This window comes from Cetorhinus maximus, chromosome 1 (genome assembly GCF_964194155.1).
Source record: "Cetorhinus maximus chromosome 1, sCetMax3.hap1.1, whole genome shotgun sequence".
Lineage (NCBI taxonomy): Eukaryota > Metazoa > Chordata > Chondrichthyes > Lamniformes > Cetorhinidae > Cetorhinus > Cetorhinus maximus.
This window is the reverse complement of record NC_135879.1, coordinates 244334216-244358741: the sequence shown is the minus strand read 5'-3', so window position 1 is coordinate 244358741 and position 24526 is coordinate 244334216. Positions and strand designations below refer to the sequence as shown.

The window sequence follows — 24526 nt, the reverse complement described above, 5'->3', positions numbered from 1 at the left end:
CCTGACTTGTGCCTTGTAGATGGTGGACAGACTTTGGAGAGTCAGGAGGTGAGTTACTTGTCGCAGGATTCCTAGCCTCTGACCTGGTCTTGTAGCCACAGTATTTATATGGCTAGTCCAGTTCAGTTTCTGGTCAATGGTAACCCCAGGATGTTGATAGTGGGCGATTCAGTGATGGTAATGCCATTGAATATCAAGGGGCAATGGTTGGATTGTCTTTTGTTGGAGATGGTCATTGTCTGGCACTTGTGTGGCGTGAATGTTACTTGTCTAGGTCTTGCTGCATTTGGACATGGACCACTTTTCATTGGGATTCATCTTTCGTGGGGTGTGGGCATCACTGACAAGGCTGACATTTGTTGCCCATCCCTAATTGCCCTTGAACTGAGTGGATTACTGGACCATTTCAGAGGGCATTTAAGAGTCAACCACATTGCGGTGGGTCTGGAGTCACAAGAGATCAGACCAGGGCAGATTTCCTTCTCTAAAGGACATTAGTGAACCAGGTGGGTTTTGATGACAATTTCATGGTCACTATTACTGAAAGTTGCTTTATATTCCACATTTATTAATTGAATTTAAATGTCTGCAAATTGAGGCAGTTAACCCTGTGGGGGGTGAGTGGGAGAAGACGTCCCCCTTTGTCAGAGGAGGAGTAAAAAAGCCCCTCCCTTTAGGGAAGGAAATCCGCTCTCCTTACCTGGTCCGGGCTGATCGCTGACTCCAGGCCCACCCCAGCGTGGTCGATGCTTAACCGCCCTCTGTAGCAACCAAGCAAGCCACTCGGTTTTGATCAAGCCTGTGGCACTTCAAGGAGGCAGCTCACTTCCCCTTCACCAGGGGTAACTAGGGATGGACAGTATACTCCAGCCTTACCAGTGATGCTCACACCCCTGACAGTGAATGAAACACTCGCCCAATGAGCGATTGAGAGAGGGGGGACTGCGGGCTGCTGTGGGAATTGTGTGTGTCTCCACTCACCGCTGAACATCTGGCCAACAGCAGGAGACGGAACGAAGACAAGACTCGAGAGAGAGAGAGACTCCAGACTTAATCATGTTTTCCAAACCTTTTATTGAACACGTGCAAGTAGATCATACCTCAGTGCTTTGAGTTTGAGAGGCTGCAATGATTTAATCGGCAGCTAATGTTTCGCTGACCCAAGTACAGTCTGACTGAAAGCTACAACCTATCCTAAAGCTAAGTATTTATATAGAGTTTCTCTCTAGATTATACGCAACATAAAAAATTTCCACCAAATCCCCTCCCCACCATCGTCTTCACAAGGCTCATGTTGGTCGCTGAGGTATAGGTGCCTCAACACCACTACCCACACAAGTTCCCACTCGTCTCACGCGGGGTGCCAGCAGCATATTCGACCCTGGGGGGGGGGGAAACTGGCTGGATTCTGTCCTAATAGTCCAAACGCCCGCTCTCCCCAGGACCAGAACACACTGCGCCTCTGGCCCCACCGTTCCTGCTCTCCCCAGGACCAGAACACACCGCCTCCGCCACCCCCATTCCTGCTCTCCCCCAGGCCTCCACTGCAGGGCTCCTGAGCACAATTGCAGCTCAAACCGTGCCGCACCCTTCACCCCCTACTCCATGCAGTTTGAACAACACGACGCCGGACACGGCTTCCCACTTGCTCTTGTCCTCCGAGGAGCCAGATCCATCCCAGACTAACCATGTACCTTAGGGTTATGCTGATTAGGGTGAGATGAAGAGAACTTGGGAAAAGGCTTCTGGAGCATAAATACCAGCACGGACCAGATGGGTTGAATGGCCTATTTCCTTACGTAAACCAGTCATGTCAATAGATTTGTCTCTTCATACCCAGCGTCTGATTCTATAGCCTCCTGGGGGGGAGGGCGCGATAGAGGGGCCACGAATATGGTAACAAGTAAAGAATGATCCGGGCTCTGGGCCTCTGAGGACCACAGACCATGCAGATGATAGCACTCCCCAGGGCAGACTGACAGACACACACCTCAGGAGAAGCCTCTCAAACATATGGAGAATTAAAAAGATCATGCCTTTGACCCAGTCAGTGGATGTCCCTACCTCATTCCCAAGGCAGACAGTGGGACAGACACAGAGGTGGGCACAGACATCCACACACCCAGAGACCCGATAGGGACCCACAAACATACACACAGCGAGACATGCATAGACACAGAGATCCCCACACACACACACACACACACAGACCCAGACACACACACACAAAAACAGAGACACAAACAGACAGCATACACACACAAACCCCAAGGAAAAGAGACAGATAACAGAGACCAGCAAACAGGCACAGAGAGAAACACACCAAGACACATAAGAGAGCTTCTGTGTCTCACATGAGCTGAAATGGGGCTGAATGCACTTTTGATCTATTTAAAACTCCTGAGCAGTTTGTGTATTACATGACAATAGAATACAATTGTTATCCTCAGTGAGTTGACACTCTCCATCCTCACTCCCAATCCCTTGTTTTGGATGCCTCATAATAATCTCACCCCATTTCTTCTACGTGCGAGTCCCTGTTTGATACCCTGATGGTAGGCTGTTCCACTAGGGGGGGCACTGCAGAGGAACCAAAGCTTCTGGGTGGATTCACTCCTCCCTCGACAACGATAGAAAGACTGACCATAGCTCAAACTCCACCTCCCTGCTCCCCTATGCACGCACACCCCCCACCGCAACCATCCCCTGCCTTGCCCCATCCATCTCCCAATTCCCCCCCACACATCCCATCCCCGACCCACCAACCAGCCCATTGCCTCGATCCATGGTCAACCACCAACCCAAACTCAGGCCCATGACCTCCTACGCCTGTGTAGGTCACAAAGCTGCCATCAGCGGGAGGCCTATGGAGATACGAAGTACCTTCATCCTCCCTCACCACGCGGAGAGGGCAGGAGCACAATCGGCAAAGGGAGCCAGTCCCTTAGCAAGACAAGGTGGGGAGAGGGTAGAGGGCAGTGTTCATGGAGTGCAGCGTCCTGCTCCCCCCACCCAACAACCCCCTTCCCAAAACAACGATTATTTTTTCACTCACACGAAGCAGCTGGTGTGATTAATTGACCAGACTGCCCGTGAGTTGCAGTTTAAGTGCTTTGTACAGAGATTTGTGTGTGTGTGTGTGTGTGTGTGTGTGTGTGTTTGTTAATGGACCCTAGGTGTGGTTATTGCATTGGTGAACACAGGTGCTCTGTAACAGGCCTCTTCCTGCTGAATCCTCCCACTCAGCGCCTGCCTTAAACGTCCGTCATCTCGTCTTCAAGTTCAGCGCTCTCCGCGTCAGCCTCAATCTCATCTTCTTCCTCTGAGGTCAAGTCAGGGTCTCCAGCCTGAGCCACGCATTTGGGACAGGAGCAGATGAACAGGTAATTTTCCCTGCAAAAATAACACAGGTTTCAGACACAGTCCAGGGTTAGATACAGAGTAAAGCTCCCTCTACACTGTCCCCATCAAACATTCCCAGGACAGGTACAGCACGGGGTTAGATACAGAGTAAAGCTCCCTCTACACTGTCCCCATCAAACACTCCCAGGGCAGGTACAGCATGGGGTTAGATACAGAGTAAAACTCCCCCTACACTGTCCCATCAAACACTCCCAGGACAGGTACAGCACGGGGTTAGATACAGAGTAAAGCTCCCTCTACACTGTCCCCATCAAACTCTCCCAGGACAGGTACAGCACGGGGTTAGATACAGAGTAAAGCTCCCTCTACACTGTCCCATCAAACACTCCCAGGACAGGTACAGCATGGGGTTAGATACAGAGTAAAACTCCCTCTACACTGTCCCCATCAAACACTCCCAGGACAGGTACAGCACAGGGTTAGATACAGAGTAAAGCTCCCTCTACACTGTCCCCATCAAACACTCCCAGGACAGGTACAGCACGGGGTTAGATACAGAGTAAAGCTCCCTCTACACTGTCCCCATCAAACACTCCCAGGGCAGGTACAGCATGGGGTTAGATACAGAGTAAAACTCCCCCTACACTGTCCCATCAAACACTCCCAGGACAGGTACAGCACGGGGTTAGATACAGAGTAAAGCTCCCTCTACACTGTCCCCTTCAAACACACCCAGGACAGGTACAGCACGGGGTTAGAAACAGAGTAAAGCTCCCTCTACACTGTCCCCATCAAACACTCCCAGGACAGGTACAGCACGGGGTTAGAAACAGAGTCAGCACGGGGTAAGATACAGAGTAAAGCTCCCTCTACACTGTCCCCTTCAAACACACCCAGGACAGGTACAGCACGGGGTTAGATATAGAGTAAAGCTCCCTCTACACTGTCCCCATCAAACACTCCCAGGACAGGTACAGCACGGGGTTAGAAACAGAGTAAATCTCCAGTAGTTGCCGGATGGAAGATGGTAGATCGGAATAGTCAAGTCTTGAAATCACCAAAGTGGAACTAGTGTGTCAGCCGAGCTGAAGTAAGGGTGGACTTGAGTGATGTTCTGTTCATGGAAATAAGTGGTCTTTGTGATGCCACAGATGTGTGGCTAGAAATTTTGCAGCACTTAACATTCAGTTCCTTTATTCTTCCTTCCAAAGTGAACAACCTCATACTATTCCACATGACTCCACCTGCCACCTTTTTGTACACTCACTGAACCTGTCTTATTTAATTAAAGCTCCTAACAGTCTCTCTGTGCCCTGCTCACAAACGAGATGAAGTCATTGGTACAGTCACCTCTTTTTCTGCGACATCGATGAGTATATCACTGCTGCCTCCTGCTCTCACCCTGAACTGGAAAATTTCATTGGCCTTGTTTCCAAATTTCCACCCTTCTGTCATCTTCGCCTGAGCCATTGCTGACTCCCCACTTCCATGACTTCTCTGTCTCCCATCTCTGGGAATAGGCCATCAACTGATATTCATTATACGCCCACTGATTTATATCAAAGACCTAGACTGGAGTGCAGGGCATGATTTCAAAATTTGCAGATGATACGAAGATTGGAAACGTTGTCAACTGTGATGGGGATAATCTTGAACATCAAAAGAACATAGACATGTTGGTGGATTGGGCAGAGAAGTGGCAGATGAAGATCAATGCAGAGAAGTGTGAGGTGATTTGTCAGGAAAGATATGGTGAGAGTATAAACTAAAGGGAGAGACTCCAAAGGAGGCATAGAAACAGAGGGACCTTGGTGTATACGTACATAGATCACTGAAGAGCAGGTAATAAAGCATATAGTATCTTAGGCTTTATTAATAAGGGCGATGAGTACAAGAGTAAGGAGGTCATGTTGAACTTCTTTATGACACTAGTTAGGCCTCATCTGGAGTACAGCGTCCAGTTCTGGGCCACCATACTTGAGGAACGGTGTGAAGGTATTGGAGAGAGTACAGAGGAGATTCACAAGAAGGATTCCAGGGATGAAGAACTGTAGCTATGAGGATAGATTGGAGAGGTTGGGACTGTTTTCCTTGGAGAAAAGAAGGCTGAGAGGAGACTTGATAGAGGTATTCAAGATCCTGAGGGGTATGGACAGGGTAAATAGCGAGAGACTGTTCCCACTCAAGAGAGCATCAGGAACTAGAGGGCACAGATTCAAAATAATTGGCAAAAGGAGTAAATGTGACGTGACGAAAAATATTTTCACCCAGAGGGTGGTTTGGAGGCTGGAACAAACTCTCAGAGGGTGGTGGAGGCGGGTTCGATCGAGGTATTCAAAAGGGAATTGGATTGCTACCTGAAAAGAGAGAATGTGCAAGGTTACGGGGATAAGGCAGGGGAGTGGGACTTGGTGGAACGCTCTTTCAGAGAGCCAGTGCAGACTGGATGGGCCGAATGGCCTCCCTCTGCGCTGTAAAGATTCTGTGATACTGAGTTGTGATGATCGGGAATGAGCTGCCTGAAAGGGCGACGGATGTAGATTCAATAATACCTTTCAAAAGTGAATCGGACAAATATTTGAACACAGAGAATATCGCGGGGCAATGGGGAAAGGCTACTCGAACAGTTCTTTCAATGAGTCAGCACAGGCAAGATGGGCTGAATGGTCACCTCCTCCGCTGTATTATCCATTAATTGTGAGCAGTGTGTTTCTGAACCTGCCCTGTGTTGAGTAAGAAGGTGAGGGTGGAGGGGGGTGAGTGAGAAGGTGAGGGTGGAGGGGGTGAGTGAGAAGGAGAGGGTGGGGAGGGGTGAGTGAGAAGGTGAGGGTGGGGAGGGGTGAGTGAGAGGGTGGGGAGGGGTGAGTGAGAGGGTGGGGAGGGGTGAGTGAGAAGGAGAGGGTGGGGAGGGGTGAGTGAGAAGGAGAGGGTGGGGAGGGGTGAGTGAGAAGGGGAGGGTGGGGCAGGGTGAGTGAGAAGGAGAGGGTGGAGGGGGGTGAGTGAGAAGGTGAGGGTGGAGGGGGGTGAGTGAGAAGGAGAGGGTGGGGAGGGGTGAGTGAGAAGGTGAGGGTGGGGAGGGGTGAGTGAGAGGGTGGGGAGGGGTGATTGAGAAGGAGAGGGTGGGGAGGGGTGAGTGAGAAGGTGAGGGGTGAGTGAGGAGAGGGTGGGGAGGGGTGAGTGAGAAGGTGAGGGTGGGGAGGGGTGAGTGAGAGGGTGGGGAGGGGTGAGTGAGAAGGAGAGGGTGGGGAGGGGTGAGTGAGAAGGTGAGGGTGGGGAGGGGTGAGTGAGAAGGTGAGGGTGGGGAGGGGTGAGTGAGAAGGAGAGGGTGGGGAGGGGGGAGTGAGAAGGAGAGGGTGGGGAGGGGTGAGTGAGAAGGAGAGGGTGGGGAGGGGTGAGTGAGAAGGAGAGGGTGGGGAGGGGTGAGTGAGAAGGAGAGGGTGGGGAGGGGTGAGTGAGAAGGAGAGGGTGGGGAGGGGTGAGTGAGAAGGAGAGGGTGGGGAGGGGTGAGTGAGAAGGTGAGGGTGGGGAGGGGTGAGTGAGAGGGTGGGGAGGGGTGAGTGAGAAGGTGAGGGTGGGGAGGGGTGAGTGAGAAGGAGAGGGTGGGGAGGGGGGAGTGAGAAGGAGAGGGTGGGGAGGGGGGAGTGAGAAGGAGAGGATGGGGAGGGGTGAGTGAGAAGTTGAGGGTGGGGAGGGGTGAGTGAGAGGGTGGGGAGGGGTGAGTGAGAAGGAGAGGATGGGGAGGGGTGAGTGAGAAGTTGAGGGTGGGGAGGGGTGAGTGAGAGGGTGGGGAGGGGTGAGTGAGAGGGTGGGGAGGGGTGAGTGAGAAGGAGAGGGTGGGGAGGGGTGAGTAAGAAGGAGAGGGTGGGGAGGGGTGAGTGAGAAGGAGAGGGTGGGGAGGGGTGAGTGAGAGGGTGGGGAGGGGTGAGTGAGAGGGTGGGGAGGGGTGAGTGAGAAGGAGAGGGTGGGGAGGGGCGAGTGAGAAGGAGAGGGTGGGGAGGGGTGAGTGAGAAGGAGAGGGTGGGGAGGGGGTGAGTGAGAAGGTGAGGGTGGGGAGGGGTGAGTGAGAGCGTGGGGAGGGGTGAGTGAGAAGGAGAGGGTGGGGAGGGGTGAGTGAGAAGGAGAGGGTGGGGAGGGGTGAGTGAGAAGGTGAGGGTGGGGAGGGGTGAGTGAGAGGGTGGGGAGGGGTGAGTGAGAAGGAGAGGGTGGGGAGGGGTGAGTGAGAGGGTGGGGAGGGGTGAGTGAGAGGGTGGGGAGGGGTGAGTGAGAAGGAGAGGGTGGGGAGGGGTGAGTGAGAAGGTGAGGATGTGGAGGGGTGTGTGAGAGGGTGGGGAGGGGTGAGTGAGAGGGTGGGGAGGGGTGAGTGAGAAGGAGAGGGTGGGGAGGGGTGAGTAAGAAGGAGAGGGTGGGGAGGGGTGAGTGAGAAGGTGAGGGTGGGGAGGGGTGAGTGAGAAGGAGAGGGTGGGGAGGGGTGAGTGAGGGGGAGGGGTGAGTGAGAGGGTGGGGAGGGGTGAGTGAGAAGGAGAGGGTGGGAGGGGTGAGTAAGAAGGGAGTGTGGGGGAGGGGTGAGTGAGAAGGTGAGGGTGGGGAGGGGTGAGTGAGAAGGAGAGGGTGGGGAGGGGTGAGTGAGAGAAGGAGAGGGTGGGGAGGGGTGAGTGAGAAGGAGAGGGTGGGGAGGGGTCAGTGAGAGGGTGGGGAGGGGTGAGTGAGAAAGAGAGGGTGGGGAGGGGTGAGTGAGAAGGTGATGGTGTGGAGGGGTGAGTGAGAGGGTGGGGAGGGTGAGTGAGAGGGTGGGGAGGGTGAGTGAGAAGGAGAGGGTGGGGAGGGGTGAGTGAGAAGGTGAGGGTGGGGAGGGGAGGGAGGGGTAGGGGGGGGTGTTGCGTGAGAAGTTGGGAAGGGGGAATGAGAAGGTGGGGGTGAGAGAGGGAGGAGTGAGAACGTGGGGAGCAGTACCTGAGGATCCTGTGTCGCGTGTGCTTGCTCCGGTCTCGCTGGCAGCAGTCCAGGTACGTGATGCACACCTCCTGTCAACACACAATGCGTCCGCCATCAATACCATATCTGTCACTTTCTCCCACTGCATTCCTTGACGCACACCAAGGAACACGGGGAGGCCATTCAGCCCCTCAAGCCTGTTTACATTGGAACAGGAGATTGCCATTTGGCCCCCTCAAGACTGTTCTGCCGTTCAATGAGATCCTCTTCTATTTATCTCCATTGGTTCTGTAGCCCTTAGGTTTCTGGCAAGGTCACCAGCCATCTCAGTTTTGAGATGAATTAACCAGCAGTGAGGAAGCAGAATCCATCAACTAAAGGGGGTAATAAACCCCAAGAAACCAAGCTGATAACCCCTGCAGAATCAGCTGCTGATGGGCGGGTAGAGGATAGCAGGAACCTAACCCACATGCACTGCATTCCCTCAGTAGGGTCCCAATTCGGTTAAGATCCATCCTGTGGCACAGTGGCTATTTATTCGTTCATGGGGGTGTGGACGTTGCTGGTAAGACCAGCAATTGCTGCCCATCCCTAACTTCCCTCGAGAGGAGTTCAGATTTAACCACATTGCTGTGAGTCTGCAAGTCACATGTGGGCCAGACCAGGTAAGGATGGCAGACGTGAGTGAACCAGTTGAGTTTTTATGACAGTCGATGAGGGTTTCATGGTCACCGTCACTGAGAATAGCTTCACAATTCCAGATTTTTTTGAAGGAATTGAATTTTTTTTTTGTATGAATTGAATTTAAATTAGACCAGCTGCCAGGGTGGATTTGAACCTGTGCCCACAGAACATTAGTGTTCTGGGCCTCTGGATTGCTAGTCCAGTGACATTACTGCTACCCTATGTCCCGCTCCCATACTTTCATCTCGGAGTCAGAGGGTTATGGGTTCGAGTCTCGCTCCAGCGACTTGAGCCCATAATCTAGGCTGACACTCCCACTGCGGTACTGAGAGAGTGCTGCACTGTTGGAAGTGCTGTCTTTCAGGCGAGGTGTTAAACCGAGGTCCCGTCTGCCCTCTCAGGTAGATGTAAAACACACCATGGCCTCTACTGGAGTAAGGGCAAGATGTCCTGGTCAATATTTATCCCTCAACCAACGTCACTGAACGCAGATCGTCGGGCTGTTATCACATTGCAGGGGCTTGGCTGCTGGCCCCTTCACTACCCCGTACAGAGTAGCTGTGAGCTCAGTCAAACTGTGAACCAAGCAGACGGAGAGAGAGAGAGAGTGAGAGAGAGAGAGAGAGATTGTCATTATGGTTGTCTCATGAGGAAAGGTCGGACAGACTAGGTTTGTATCTGCTGGAGTTTAGAAGAGTAAAAGGCAACTTGATTGAAACATATAAGATCCTGAGGGGACTTGACAGGGTGGATGTGGAGAGGATGTTTCCTCTTGTGGGAGAATCTAGAACGAGGGGGTCACTGTTTAAAAATAAGGGGTCGTCCATTTAAAATGGAGATGAGGTGAAATTTTTTCTCTCAGAGGGTCATGAGTCTTTGGAACTCTCTTCCTGAAAAGGTGGTGGAAGCAGAGTCTTTGGTTATTTTTAAGGCAGAGGTGGATAGATTCTTGGTAAGCAAGGGGGTGATAGGTTATCAGGGGGTAGGTGGGATGCAGATTTCAGGTTACTATCAAATCAGCCATGATCTTATTAAATGGCGGAGCAGACTCGAGGGGCTGAATGGCCTCCTGCTCCTTGTTCTTATGTTCGTATGTCAGGTGGGGCTCAGTAATGAGTAAAGGTTTTACAACCTTTACCTTGAAAGGAGATGGGGCTGTCTGGAGGTGTCTGTGTGAAATGTCACAGGGCTGTGGGGAAAGTGCAGGACTAATTGGATTGCATTTTCAAAAAGAGCCGGCACAGGCACAATGGGCCGAATGGCCTCCTTCTGCACTGTAAAATTCTGTGTGAGAGTAGAGGCATCAGCAGGCAATTCAACAACAGAGGTCTCCACGCTATTTCAGCAGTGGGTCACTGGGTCGCTAATGACCTCCCCTATTCTCTCCCTCTCAGCCTCTAACTCCCAGCCCCATGCCCTGGCCAAGACTGTTTCAGCACAAGAGCACGGATACAGAAGCCGGACCATTCCCGGGAATAAAAACAGAAAATGCTGGAAAAGCTCAGTATGTCTGGCAGCATCAGCGGAGAGAGAAACAGAGTTAACGTTTCGAGTCTGTGTGACTCTTCACAGCACCATTCCCAGGCACTTTGGTCCAGTTACCTTGAACCACGAGGCTGTGTACATCACACGTTAAAAGACAGGCAGTTCCTGCGCTGGGGCCTTACCTCTCCAGCTTTGATGTCTCGGAGTGCAGTCAGGTGGAGGACGAAGTTGTTTTCTGGGAAGGAGGTCTCAGCGTTGGGGTCACAGCTATGGTTACCTACAACAGAGAAGGGTCAAAGGTTACAGCCCCTCCCAAACCCACCTTTCACCTTCAGTAACAGGAACTGCGCCAGTGAACAGGAGATAGTTCTTTCAATAAAGCTTCCTCTACACTGACCCCATCAAACACTCCCAGGACAGATACAGCACAGGGTTAGATACAGAGTAAAGCTCCCTCTACACTGACCCCATCAAACACTCCCAGGACAGGTACAGCACAGGGTTAGATACAGAGTAAAGCTCCCTCTACACTGACCCCATCAAACACTCCCAGGACAGGTACAGCACGGGGTTAGATACAGAGTAAAGCTCCCTCTACACTGACCCCATCAAACACTCCCAGGACAGGGACAGCACGGGGTTAGATACAGAGTAAAGCTCCCTCTACACTGTCCCCATCAAACACTCCCAGGACAGGTACAGCACGGGGTAAGATACAGAGTAAAGCTCCCTCTACACTGTCCCCATCAAACACTCCCAGGACAGGTACAGCACGGGGTTAGACACAGAGTAAAGCTCCCTCTACACTGTCCCCATCAAACACTCCCAGGACAGGTACAGCACGGGGTTAGATACAGAGTAAAGCTCCCTCTACACTGTCCCCATCAAACACTCCCAGGACAGGTACAGCACGGGGTTAGATACAGAGTAAAGCTCCCTCTACACTGTCCCCATCAAACACTCCCAGGACACGTACAGCACGGGGTTAGATACAGAGTAAAGCTCCCTCTACACTGTCCCCATCAAACACTCCCAGGACAGGTACAGCACGGGGTTAGATACAGAGTAAAAGTGTAAAGGGTAAATCTGTATCCCTACTATGTTTTTCCGGATCCCGGTTACTTACAGCAGCTTTGCAGGATATACAGGCCGGATCCCTCGCAGTTCAGGAATTCTCCGCTCTCTGTGGATTAACAAAGCTGTCAGTCCAGTGATTTCCTCCCCCCTCCCTACAACGCATCGCTTGCTCGGCTTGGCCGAGCTGAGAACCGTCACACAAAGTGGTGCTGGGGGATGAGGGGTTTCAGTTACGAGGTAACAATTGCTGGGGTACGGGGGAAGCACTAGAGAGTGGGCCCCACTGAACTGCTCTACAAAAGAGATAGTACAGTCTTGTGGGGCTGAGCGGTCTCCCCCTGCACTGTACTATTGCACTGTATCAGGCTAGGCTGGAGAAACTGGAGTCGTTCTCTTTGGAAGTTCAATATTACGAAGGTTATTAATAAAATAATTTAGGACGAACAACTTTCAATGGCAAGAGGGTGGGTAACTCGATGGCAGAGATTCAGCGTGAACCAGCGAGATGAGGAGTGTTTACGCAGTGTATCGATGGGATCTGGAACGCACTAACTGAAAGGGCAGTGGAAGCAGATTCAATGGTAACTCGCAAGATAAAATTCGGCCAATACTTGGGAGGGGAAAGGGTTTGCAGGGCAATGGGGAAAGAGCAGGGGAAGTGGGGCTGATTGAACAGCCTTTATCAAAGAGGCAGCACTGGCTCAACAGAAGCAAGCTCAGCCCTTCTCAATGTAATCTTACACACCCAGAGCCTCAGCTCCTTTATAAGGAGAAAGGCAGATTGGATACAGTTATTTCTAAGGACGTGGGCTTCGCCGGCTGGGCCAGCATTTATTGCCCATCCCTAGTTGCCCTTGAGAAGGTGGTGGTGAGCTGCCTTCTTGAGCCGCTGCAGTCCATGTGGTGTAGGTACACCCACAGTGCTGTTAGGGAGGTAGTTCCAGGATTTTAGATACATCGAACAGCAAACACTGTATAAAAACACATGCATGTTATTTGGAAATTCATGTACACGGCACAGAAACACACACACGGCACAGAAACACGCACACGGCACAGAAATACACACATGGCACAGAAACACGCACACACGGCACAGAAACATACACACGGCACAGAAACACACACACGGCACAGAAACACACACACGGCACAGAAACACACACACACGGCACAGAAACACACACACACGGCACAGAAACACACACACACGGCACAGAAACACACACACACGGCACAGAAACACGCACACACGGCACAGACACACACACACACGGCACAGAAACACACACACACGGCACAGAAACACACACACACGGCACAGAAACACACACACACGGCACAGAGACACACACGGCACAGAAACACACACACGGCACAGAAACACACGGCACAGAAACACACACATGGCACAGAAACACACACACGGCACAGAAACACACACACACGGCTCAGAAACACACGGCACAGAAACACACACATGGCACAGAAACACACACACACGGCACAGAAACACACACACACGGCACAGAAACACACGGCACAGAAACACACACACGGCACAGAAACACACACACAAACGGCACAGAAACACACACACGGCACAGAAACACACACACACGGCACAGAAACACACGGCACAGAAACACACACATGGCACAGAAACACACACATGGCACAGAAACACACACACACGGCACAGAAACACACGGCACAGAAACACACACATGGCACAGAAACACACATGGCACAGAAACACACACACACGGCACAGAAACACACACACGGCACAGAAACACACACACGGCACAGAAACACACACACGGCACAGAAACACACACACGGCACAGAAACACACACACACGGCACAGAAACACACACACACGGCACCGAAACACACACACACGGCACAGAAACACACACACACGGCACCGAAACACACACACACGGCACAGAAACACACACACGACACAGAAACATACACACACGGCACAGAAACACACACACACGGCACAGAAACACACACACGGCACAGAAACACACACACGGCACAGAAACACACACATGGCACAGAAACACACATGGCACAGAAACACACACACACGGCACAGAAACACACACACGGCACAGAAACACACACACGGCACAGAAACACACACACGGCACAGAAACACACACACACGGCACAGAAACACACACACGGCACAGAAACACACACATTATCTGGACGTACACATACAGATATACACACAAACTAGAGTAACGTACACACTCATCAGAAGCATGTGCACGCAGTCAACAGAATCACACTCGATAGAAGCGTGCACAGAATATACAGAAAGACACATTTCCAAAGAATTCCTACCTTTCTCAATGTCTTTGTACAGTTGGTCAATGAAACCATCCAGCTCTTCTCTTGCCTGAGCAGGAAGCTGAAGTGCATCACAGCCATGTACCCACTGACTCAAGGAGCTGTGTGGAAATCAAACACAATCAGATGTAGAACAGGAGGAGGCCATTCAGCCCTTCGAGCCTGTTACACAGGAACAGGAGGAGGCCATTCAGCTCCTCCAGCCTGTTACACAGGAACAGGAGGAGGCCATTCAGCCACTCGAGCTTTTTTTTATTAATTCATGAGGTGTGGGCGTCGCTGGCTGGGCCAGCAATTATTGCCCATTTTTGAGAAGATGGTGGTGAGCTGCCTTCTTGAACCGCTGCAGTCCATGTGGTGTAGGTACACCCACAGTTACACAAGAACAGGAGGAGCCCATTCAGCCCCTTGAACCTGTTCTGCAACTCTATTGGATCATGGCTGATCTGTAATGTCACATCCATCTATCACCTTGTTCTGTAACTCTTAACACGTTTACCCAACAATGGCCCACCAATCTCAGTTTTGACGTTTTTAATTGACCCCAAGCGCCAACAGTTGTTTTGGGAGAGAGTTATTTCAAATAGCCACTCCCTCTTATGCAAAGAGACGCTTCCTGACATCCTCTCTGAATGGCCTGGTCTGAATTTTAAGGTTCTGCCCCCTTGTTCTGGACTCCCCTCACCAGGGGAAATAGTCTTTCTCTATCTACCCCATCAAATCCTTTAATCATCTAAAACACCTTGATTTAGATTGCTGCTGGATCGTGAGGGACTGGAGTTACGTGTAGGCCAGACCGGGTGAATCAGGTTGACTTCTACCACTAAACACCAGCTTTTAAAGTCTTCCTTGTTCAACAATATGTCCCCCCGGGGATTAGAACTCACAACCTGCAGCTTGCTAGTCTAGTGACATGTCCGCCCAACCACTCTGGCGCCTCTGAGTCATAAGGTTGGGGGTTCAATCCCGCTCCAGTGACTTGGACCCATAACCCCGGTTGACGCTCCCAGTGCAGCAGTGAGGGAGTGCTGAACTGTCGGAGGTGCCATCTTTCGGACGAGACGTTAAACCAAAGCCCTGTCTTGGCCTCTTCGGCGGCTGTTAAAAAAATCCCACGGCCACTATTTCGAAGGAGAACAGGAGAGTTCTCCCCAGTGTCCTGGGCCAATATTTATCTCCCGGCCAACATCACTAAAAAAAAAGGTCAGGTGACATGATCGTTATCACATCGTCGTCTGTGGGATCTTGCTGTGCACAAGCTAGTTGCTGCATTTCCAACATTACAATAGTGACCATGCTTCAAAAGAAATACTTCATTGGCTGTAAAGCTGTCTTTGGTTCATTCACAGGCTACAGCAGCATTTATTGCCCCACCCCTACTTGCCCTCAGGAAGGAGAAATCTGAGGTCAGGAAAGGCACTTTCTAAATGCAAGTCTTCTTTTCAATAGCCAAATCCACACAGCAAGGTGATGGTCCGTGCACCATGAGCTGAAATGACTGACCTCAGCTGGGAGATGATTCAGGAAAAGATCAGTTGCGGCTCACACATGCCCAGCTGCCATTGCCAGCCAAGGACAGGATTGAGCATAGCAGTGAACGGCAGGATAAGACTCACTGTGTGGGCCCACGCACGGAACTAGCTAAATAATGTCGAGCAGTGCTCATGGAGCATTAACTACAGCAAAGGATCAGGGTATTCGGCGGGGGGAATGGGATTCACCATTACCGCCGGCACACTCGTGCCCAGTCCAACCGGGAGGCAACCCACCTGGTCCCGATGCCTTGCCCATTGGTTCCGACCAAAGCGAAGAGTGAGCGAAATCCCTCAGGAGTGAACCACTGCGAGTGCAAGAGAGAGAGAGAGAGAGAGAGAGCGAGAGAGAGCGAGAGAGAGCGAGAACGCGAGCGAGAGAGGAGCGTGCGAGAGAGAGAACAGGACAGAGCGAGTGAGAGAGAGCGAGGGAGCGGGCGAGGGAGAGCGAGGGAAGGCGCGGGGGACGAGAGAGGACAAGAGAGAGAAGGTGTGAGAGAGGATGCGAGAGCGAGAGGGCGCGAGGGAGAGGGCGCATGAACGAGAGAAGGCGAGAGAGGGCGTGAGAGCGAGAGAGGGCGCGAGAGCGAGGGAGAGGGCGAGGAGAGCGAGGGAGAGCAAGTGAGAAAGCGAGCGAGACAAAGCGGGTGATAGGGAGCGAGGGAGTGGGTGGGATAGAGACCGAGTGAGATCAAGAGAGAGAGGCACAGCGAGAGTGAGAGACAGAGCAAGAGAGTGTGAGAGGTAGGGAGCAGGGGAGAGGGGTGGAGGAGAAAGGGAAGGGAGGCGGAGGGTGGGGGGAGGGAGCAAGGGCACAGGGGCGAGGGCACGGGGAACAAGGGCGCGGGGAGGGAGGGCAAAAGAGGGAGGGGGAAAGGGGAAGAGGGAGAGTGCAGGGAGAGAGAACGGGGGGAGAGAGAGAAGGAGAGAGGTCAAATCACATGGTCGGGGTAAATCTGCGAGATAGGTTAATGTGTTTACCCGGTTAGGACGCTGAGTTAACTCGGTTAGTTCGCTATGCTTACCTGTAAGATTAAGTCGCTGTGTTAATCTGGTTTAGCTGATAAGCTTACCCAGTTGCACTGGTGAGTTAACCCGGTTAGTTTGTTGCGCTTACCCGGTTAGGTTAGGTCGCTAAACTCACCCAATGACGTTGTTATGCTAAAGCAGTTCCATTGCTGTGCTAACCCGGTTAAAATTGCTAGCTTACCCGGTTGAGGCTATCCTCGTGGAGAGCTTTGGTGAAAAGCTGCCGGAGCGTTTCCAACTGACCCTGAAAGAGAGCAGGAGAGATCTGAAGCAGCCACCAGGAGATGAGAGACCTGACAGCAGGAAAAGGTGATGGGCCATTCAGCCCCTCGAAACTGTCCCGCTATTCAATTAGATCATGGCAAATCCGTAAATTGAACTCAATTTACTCACCTTGGTTGCATGTCCTTTAATGCTATTCTCCAACAAAAATCGTCCGAGTGGACGAAATGAGGAACAGGATGTCAAATATTGCTGATGGGAGACATGTTGCCGAAGCTTCTCTTCTTGCACTCCTCAGGACATATGCAAGAATGCCAAATTTCAAAAGATCACAATTTATAACTCCTGGAGAATGTATACTGACTGGCGTTCCACTATTAGAGGTGATTCTGTGATCGGACAGCACTTGCTGAGCAATCCCGAGTGCGCCAATAGCTAAACTAACAATTTAAGACAATCGGTCAAGCTTGTAATGTGGCTCATTTACGCTTGCTGGAAGTGGCATACATTCATACGCAGGGACCCTGTTCTCTGCAAACAAACGGAATATGTTCAAGCCTCACACCTCTTTTGAATTACCCGAGCGCTTGGGGCACCTGTAGCTCTCTGTTGCTTCCTCCATGGCAACGCCTTGGCCAATCAGAGTTGACTTGTCAACCAATCAACATCCTTTTTCACCTATAGTGGAGACCGTTGTAATCGTTTGAAATTTGGCATTCTTGTCTTTGCCCTGATGAGTGGAAGCTGAAAAGCTTCAGCAACATTTTTCAGCAATATTCAAGTTCTGCACCAACAAGTGACTGATGGGAAACATTCATCTGGAATGTAACCTGTGACAGTGGCACAAGGCAATCCCGGTCAAACTGGAAAAAGGCATGTGTGAACTGATTGACACCTTGGGTGGGTTGCCGGGTCCAGTAATTTAGCTGGTTAATGAACAATTTGATGGTGTGATTGTAGAAATGTAGGGATTTATCTGGCAGTGATCTGGAAAGAAGAATGAGGAGAGGTAATATAAACTAAAAGGGACAATTCAAAGGATTGCAGGAACATTGAGACTTCGGGGTTCATATACAGAAATCTTTTGAAGGAGGGGGCATAAGCTGATTAAAAAAACAAAATTCTGGATACTTAGGAGTGGGATCAATTGGACAGCACTTTCCAAGAGCTGGCACAGGCACGATGGGCCAAAAGGCCTCCCCCGTGCTGTAAGATTCTCTGATTCCCATCGGAGGAAATAGGGATGAAACAGCCACTCGTGTCTGTATTAATCCTGTGGCATAAGGACTAGCAAGCAATCCAGTGATCTGAACTTGGGAGAAAGCGAGTCCAAATCCCACCAGGGCACTTTGAGAAGTTGAAGGTTTAAAGAAGGATAGCATTAAAGAACAGTCCCTGCAGATTGGAGGGTGGCAAATGTAACCCCATTTAAAAAAGGAGGGAGAAAACAACCAATTACAGACCAGTTAGCTTAACATCAATAATAGGGAAAATGCTAAAGTCTATTATAAAGGATGTGATAACAGGACACTTAGAAAATATCAACCAGATTAGACAAAGGCAACATGGATTTATGAAAGGGAAATCATGTTTGACAAACCTACTGGAGTTTTTTGAGGATGTAACGAGCGGAATAGATAAGGGAGAACCAGTGGATGTGGTATATTTGAGTTTTCAGAAAGCTTTTGATAAAGTCCCACATAAGAGGTTAGTGTGTAAAATTAAAGCACATGGGACTGGGGTAATATATTGGCATGGATTGAGAATTGGTTAGCAGACAGGAAACAGAGAGTAGGTATAAATGGATCTTTTTCGGAATGGGAGGTGGTGACTAGTGGGGTACCACTGGGATCTGTGCTTGGGCCCCAGCTATTCACCGATTTGGATGAGGGAACCAAAAGTAATATTTCCAATAATACGACACAAAACTAGGTGGGAATGTGAGCAATGAGGAGGATGTTAAGTGGCTTCAAGGTGATTGCACTGGAGGGGATGCAGAGGAGATTCACCAGGATGTTGCCTGGGATGAAACATTTAAGTTATGAAGAGAGGTTGGATAGACTTGGGTTGTTTTTGTTGGAGCAGAGAAGACTGAGGGGCGACCTGATCGAGGTGTACAAGATTATGAGGGGCATGGACAGGGTGGATAGGGAGCAGCTGTTCCCCTTAGTTGAAGGGTCAGTCACAAGGGGGCATAAGTTCAAGGTGAGGGGCAGGAGGTTTAGGGGGGATGTGAGGAAAAACTTTTTTACCCAGAGGGTGGTGCCGGTCTGGAATGCGCCGCCTGGGAGGGTGGTGGAGGCGGGTTGCCTCACACCCTTTAAAAAGTACCTGGATGAGCACTTGGCACGTCATAACATTCAAGGCTATGGGCCAAGTGCTGGTAAATGGGATTAGGTAGGTGGGTCAGGTGTTTCTCACGTGTCGGTGCAGACTCGATGGGCCGAAGGACCTCTTCTACACTGTGTGATTCTGTGATTTAGACAAGGTGAGTGAGCGGGCAAATACATGGCAGATGCAGTATAATGTGGATAAGTGTGAAGTTATCCATTTTGGTAGGAAACACAGAATCACAGAATTTTAATGGCACAGGAGGCCATTCGGCCCATCGTGTCCGCACCAGCTCTCCAAATGAGCATTATGACCTAGTGCCATTGCCCTGCCTTTTCCCCTTTCCCCTGCACATTGTTTCTATTCAAATAATCATCCAATACCCTCTTGAATGCCTCGATTGAACCTGCCTCCACCACACTTCCAGACAGTGCATTCCAGACCCGAACCACTCGCTGTGTGGAAAAGTTTTTTCTCACGTCACATTTGCTTCTTTTGCAAATCACTTTAAATCTGTGCCCTCTCGTTCTTGATCCTTTTATGAGCAGGAACAGCTTCTCCCTATCTACTCTGTCCAGCCCCCTCATGATTTTGAAAACTTCTATCAAGCCTCCTCTCAAATTTCTTCTCTCCAAGGAGAACAGTCCCAGCCTCTCCAATCTATCCTCATAGCTGAAGTTTCTCATCCCTGGAACCATTCTTGTAAATCTCTTCTGCACTCCCTCCAATGTGTTCACATCCTTCCTATAATGTGGTGCCCAGAACTGTACACAATATTCCAGCTGAGGCCTAACCAGTGTCTTATTTAAATTCAGCATAACCTCCCTGCTCTTGTACTCTATGCCCCTATTAATAAAGCCCAGGATACTATACGCTTTATTAACTGCTCTCTCCACCTGTCCTGCCACCTTCAATCATCTATGCACATATACACCCAGGTCTTTCTGCTCCTGCACCCCCTTCAAAATTTCACCCCTTATTTTATATTGTCTCTCCATGTTCTTCCTACTAAATGCATCACCTCACACTTCTCCACATTGAACTTCATCTGCCACCTATCTGCCCACTCCACCAACTTGTCTATGCCCTCTTGAAGTTCCACACCGTCCTCCTCGCAGTTCACAACACTCCCAAGCTTCGTTTCATCCACAAACTTTGAAATTGCCCCCTGCACACCAAGATCTAGATCATTTATATATATCAGAAAAAGCAAGGGCCCCAATACCGACCCCTGGGAAACACCACTACAAACCTTCCTCCAGTCTGAAAAATATCCACTGACCTTCACTCTCTGCTTCCTATTTTTCAGCCAATGTTGCTATTGTCCTTTTATTCCAAGGGTCATAGAGTCATAAGAGTTGTACAGCATGGAAAGAGGCCCTTCGGCCCATCGTGTCCGTGCCAGTCATCAAGCACCTTCTACTCTAATCCCATTTTCCAGCACTTGGCCCGTAGCCCTGTATGCTATGGTGTTTCAAGTGTTCATCTAAATACTTCTTAAATGTTGTGAGGGTTCCTGTGTCTACCACCCCCTCAGGCAGTGAGTTCCAGATACCCCCGACCTTCTGGGTGAAAAAACCTTTCCTCAACTCCCCTCTAAACCTCCTGCCCCTTACCTTAAGTCAATAACAATAGCTTTTCTCACTAGTCTGTTGTGTGGCACTGTATTAAATACCCTTTCAAAGTCCATGTACACCACATCAACCTTTTCTGTTACCTCTTCAAAAGCCTCCAGCAAGTTAGTTAAACACGATTTCCCCTTTAGAAATCCATGCTGGCTCTTCCTTATCAACTCATATTTTTCCATGTGACTACTAATTCTATCCCGAATAATTGTTTCTAGAATCTTGCCCATCACTGAAGTTAAACTGACTGGTCTGTAATTGCTGGGCTAATCCTTACAACCTTTTTTGAACAAGGCGTAATGTTTGCAATTCTCCAGTCCTCTGGCACCTCCCCTGAGTCTAGGGAAGACTGAAAGATTATGGCCAGTGCCCCTGCAATTTTCACTCTCACTTTCTTCAATATTCTTGGATGCATCTCGTCCGGTTCCAGTGCCTTGTCAACTTTAAGCACCGACAGTCTATTTCCTCCTTACCAATTGTGAGCCCTTCTAGTGACCAAGTTTCCTCGTCTGTCACCATGGCCTGGGTAGCATCTACCTCCTTGGTAAAGACGGATGCAAAGTATTGATTTAATACCTCAGCCATGGCCCCTTCGTCCATCTCTAAATTGCCTTTCAGGTCCTTAATTGGCCCTATTCCTCCTTTTACCACCCTTTTACTATTTATATGCCTACTGAAGACTGGGATTCCCCTTTATGTTGGCTGCCAGTCTTTTCTCATAATCCCTCTTCGCTTTTCTAATATGTTTTTTCACCTCCCCTCTGAACCTTCTGCATTCCTCTTGGTTCTCAATTGTATTTTCTACCTGACACCTGTCATAAGCACACTTCTTTTTTCTCTTAATTTCAATCTCCTTTTTTCATCCGGGGAGCTCTGGATTTGTTTGCCCTACCTTTCCTTTTCGATAAAACTTGACTGTGCCCAACCAATTCTTTTTTGGAGGTAGCCCATTGTTCAGCCACAGTTTTTCCTGCCAATCTTTTGTTCCAGTCTATCCGGCCCAGGTCCGTTCTTGCTCCATCGCAGTTGGTTCCTGTCCAGTTAATTATTTTTACTCTGGATTGCCTATTGTCCTTTTCTATCATCATCCTAAAACGTACAATACAACGATCACTGTCTTCTAAATGTTCCCTCACTGACACTTGATCTACTTGGCCCACCTCATTTCCAAGAACCAGGTCCAACAGAGCGTCTTTCCTTGTTGGATTGGACACACACTGCTGTAGAAAATTCTCCTGAACACAATGTAGGACCTTATGACCCTCTCCACCCTTTACACTACCACTGTCCCAGTCTACATTCAGGTAATTAAAGTCCCCCATTATAACTACTCTATAATGCTTGCATCTGTCTGCAATTTATTCTTCTACCTCTTTCTCACTAGTTGGTGGTCTATAGTCCACACTGAGCAATGTAATTGCCCCTTTTGTTCCTTAGCTCTAGCCAAATTGATTCCTTCTTTGAACCCTCTGGGACATCCTCTTTCTCCAGCACTGTAATGCTCCCCTTAACCAATACCGCCACTACTCCTCCTTTCCTTCCTTTCCTATCTCTTCTGAATACCTTGTACCCGGGAATATTTAACACCCAGTTCTGCCCTTCCTTGAGCCAGGTCTCTGTTATCGCCAGAACATCATATTTCCACATGGCAATCTGCGCCTGTAACTCCCCAATCTTATTTACTATACTCTCTGCATTCACATACATGCATAGTAACCCTGATTTAGATTTTGTTACTTTCTCCCTCACCACTACTTCATCTGTTAACTTACTATTCTCTACAATAGTGCTATCTGTCCCTCCCAGTATTTTGTGCACCTTGGTATTCCTCTCTAATATTCTCTCCTGGTTCCCACACCCCTACTGAGTTAGTTTAAAGCCCTCCCAACAGCACTAGAAAAACGCTCTGCAAGGAACTCAGTCCCGGCTCTGTTCAGGTGCAACCTGTCCGGCTTGTACAGGTGCCATCTCCCCCAGAGCCAGTCCCAGTGTCCCAGGAATCTAAAGCCCTCCCTCCTGCACCATCTTTCCAGTCGCGCATTCATCTGCCTTATCCTCCTATTTCGGTACTCACTGGCACATGGCACTGGGAGCTATCTGGAGATTACTACATTAGAGGTCCTGCTTGCTCATTTTCTGCCTACTTCCCTAAATTCTGATTGTAGGACAACATCCCCCTTCCTACCTAAGTCATTGGTACCAATGTGGACCACGACCTGTGGCTGATCACCCTTCCCCAGAAGAATGTCCCGCAGCCACTCTGTGACACCCTTGAGCCTGGCACCAGGGAGGCAACAGCCATCCTGGAGTCACGTCTACAGCTACAGAAACGCCTGTCTGCTCCCCTAACCAATGAATCCCTTATCACTATTGCTCTTCCTTTCCCCTTCCTCCCCTCCTGTACAGCTGAGCCGCTTGTGGTGCCACAAACCTGGTTCTGACTGCACTCCTCTGAGGAACCAGCGCCCTCACCAGCTTCCAAAACAGAAAACTGATTTGTGAGCGGGACCCCAGGGGACCCCTGCACTTCCTGCCTACTTCTCTTTGACAGCCTGGTGGTCACCCATTCCCTCTCTGTCTCCAGGCCCTCAAGCTGCAGTGTGACCACCTCTCTGAACGTGCTATCCACATAGCTCTCAGCCTCACGGATGTGCCACAGTGACTCCAGCCACCGCTCGAGCTCTGAAACCCGGAGCCCAAGTTTCTGCAGCTGGCAGCACTTCCTGCACATGTGGTCGTCTAGGACACTGGCAGCGTCCATGACTTCACACATATTACAGAATGGCGTAGTATTATTTAAATGGTGATAGATTGGGAAATGTTGATGTACAAAGGGATCTGGGTGTCCTTGTACACCAATCACTGAAAGCAAGCATGCAGGTGCAGCAAACAGTTAAGAAGCCAAATGGTATGTTGACCTTCATTGTGAGAGGACTTGAGTACAGGAGCAAGGATCTCTTACAGCAGCTGTACAGGGTCTTGGTGAGACCACACCTGGAGTATTGTGTGCAGTTTTGGTCTCCTTACTTGCCATAGAGGGAGTGCAGTGAAGGTTCACAGTCTGACACCTGGGATGGCAGGATTGGCGTATGAGGAGAGGTTGGGTCGACTAGGCCTGTATTCCCTGGAGTTTAGAGGAATGAGAGATCATCTCATTGAAACGTGTAGAATTCTGATAGGGTCACAGTCTCAGGATACGGGGTAGACCATTTAGGACTGAGAGGAGGAGAAACTTCTTCACTCAGACGATGGGGAACCTGTGGAATTCTCTACTGCAGAGGCTGTGGAGGCCAAGTCACTGAATATATTTAAGAAGGAAATAGCTAGATTTCTAGACTCTAAAGACGTCAAGGGGTACGGGGAGAGAGCGGGAGCATGGCGTTGAATTAGAGGATTAGCCGTGATCATATTGAATGGCAGAGCAGGCTCAAAGGGCCGAATGGCCTACTCCTGCTTCTGTTTCCTATGTTTCTATGAATAAACCTGTAAACGAAAAAGCTAAAATCCCAACTAGTTCATTAATGACCCTTAGCAAAGGAAATCTGCCATCCTTACCCAGCCTGGGCTTTATCTGTGTCTCCAGACCCACAGTAATGTGGTTGACTCTTAGTTGTCTGTAGAGAAAATGCTGAATGGCTGAAGGAGGAGGCCAACACCATCTTCTCAGGGGCAACTGGGAATGGGCAATAAACCACCAAGCACTGCCCTCAACCCAAGAAGGCATGGAAGTGCTGGAGGTGGGTGCCAAGGACAACAGTAGGACTCATTAATCCAACAGCACCCATTACGTTAGGTTATTTATTGACCTCATCAATTAGGTTATTTGGTGGCCCTGTCATTGGTCTGGTAGGTTGGGTTTGATTTTCCTGACCTCT

General features: G+C 50.1%; 1 protein-coding gene and 1 long non-coding RNA gene across 2 annotated transcripts in view; both read right to left on the bottom strand.

The window, feature by feature from the left end:
* Positions 1-1054: 1054 nt before the first annotated feature.
* LOC144688462 (uncharacterized) lies at positions 1055-1602 on the bottom strand. Its single transcript, XR_013578419.1, has 2 exons — positions 1516-1602; positions 1055-1477 (listed from the first exon to the last, which is right to left on the bottom strand). It is a non-coding gene; the product is annotated as an uncharacterized LOC144688462 (long non-coding RNA).
* A 1138-nt stretch (positions 1603-2740) lies between these two features.
* The window catches only part of smyd5 (SMYD family member 5), a 38375-nt gene continuing 16589 nt past the window's right edge, over positions 2741-24526 (bottom strand). Inside the window, exons 6-12 of the mRNA XM_078555041.1 lie at positions 16655-16717; positions 15682-15752; positions 13907-14013; positions 11591-11647; positions 10647-10741; positions 8314-8384; positions 2741-3393 (exon numbers count right to left, since the gene is read on the bottom strand). Of these exons, the coding sequence (XP_078411167.1) occupies positions 3255-3393; positions 8314-8384; positions 10647-10741; positions 11591-11647; positions 13907-14013; positions 15682-15752; positions 16655-16717 (603 nt within the window). The 3' untranslated portion in view covers positions 2741-3254. The remainder of the gene's footprint in view (positions 3394-8313; positions 8385-10646; positions 10742-11590; positions 11648-13906; positions 14014-15681; positions 15753-16654; positions 16718-24526) is intronic.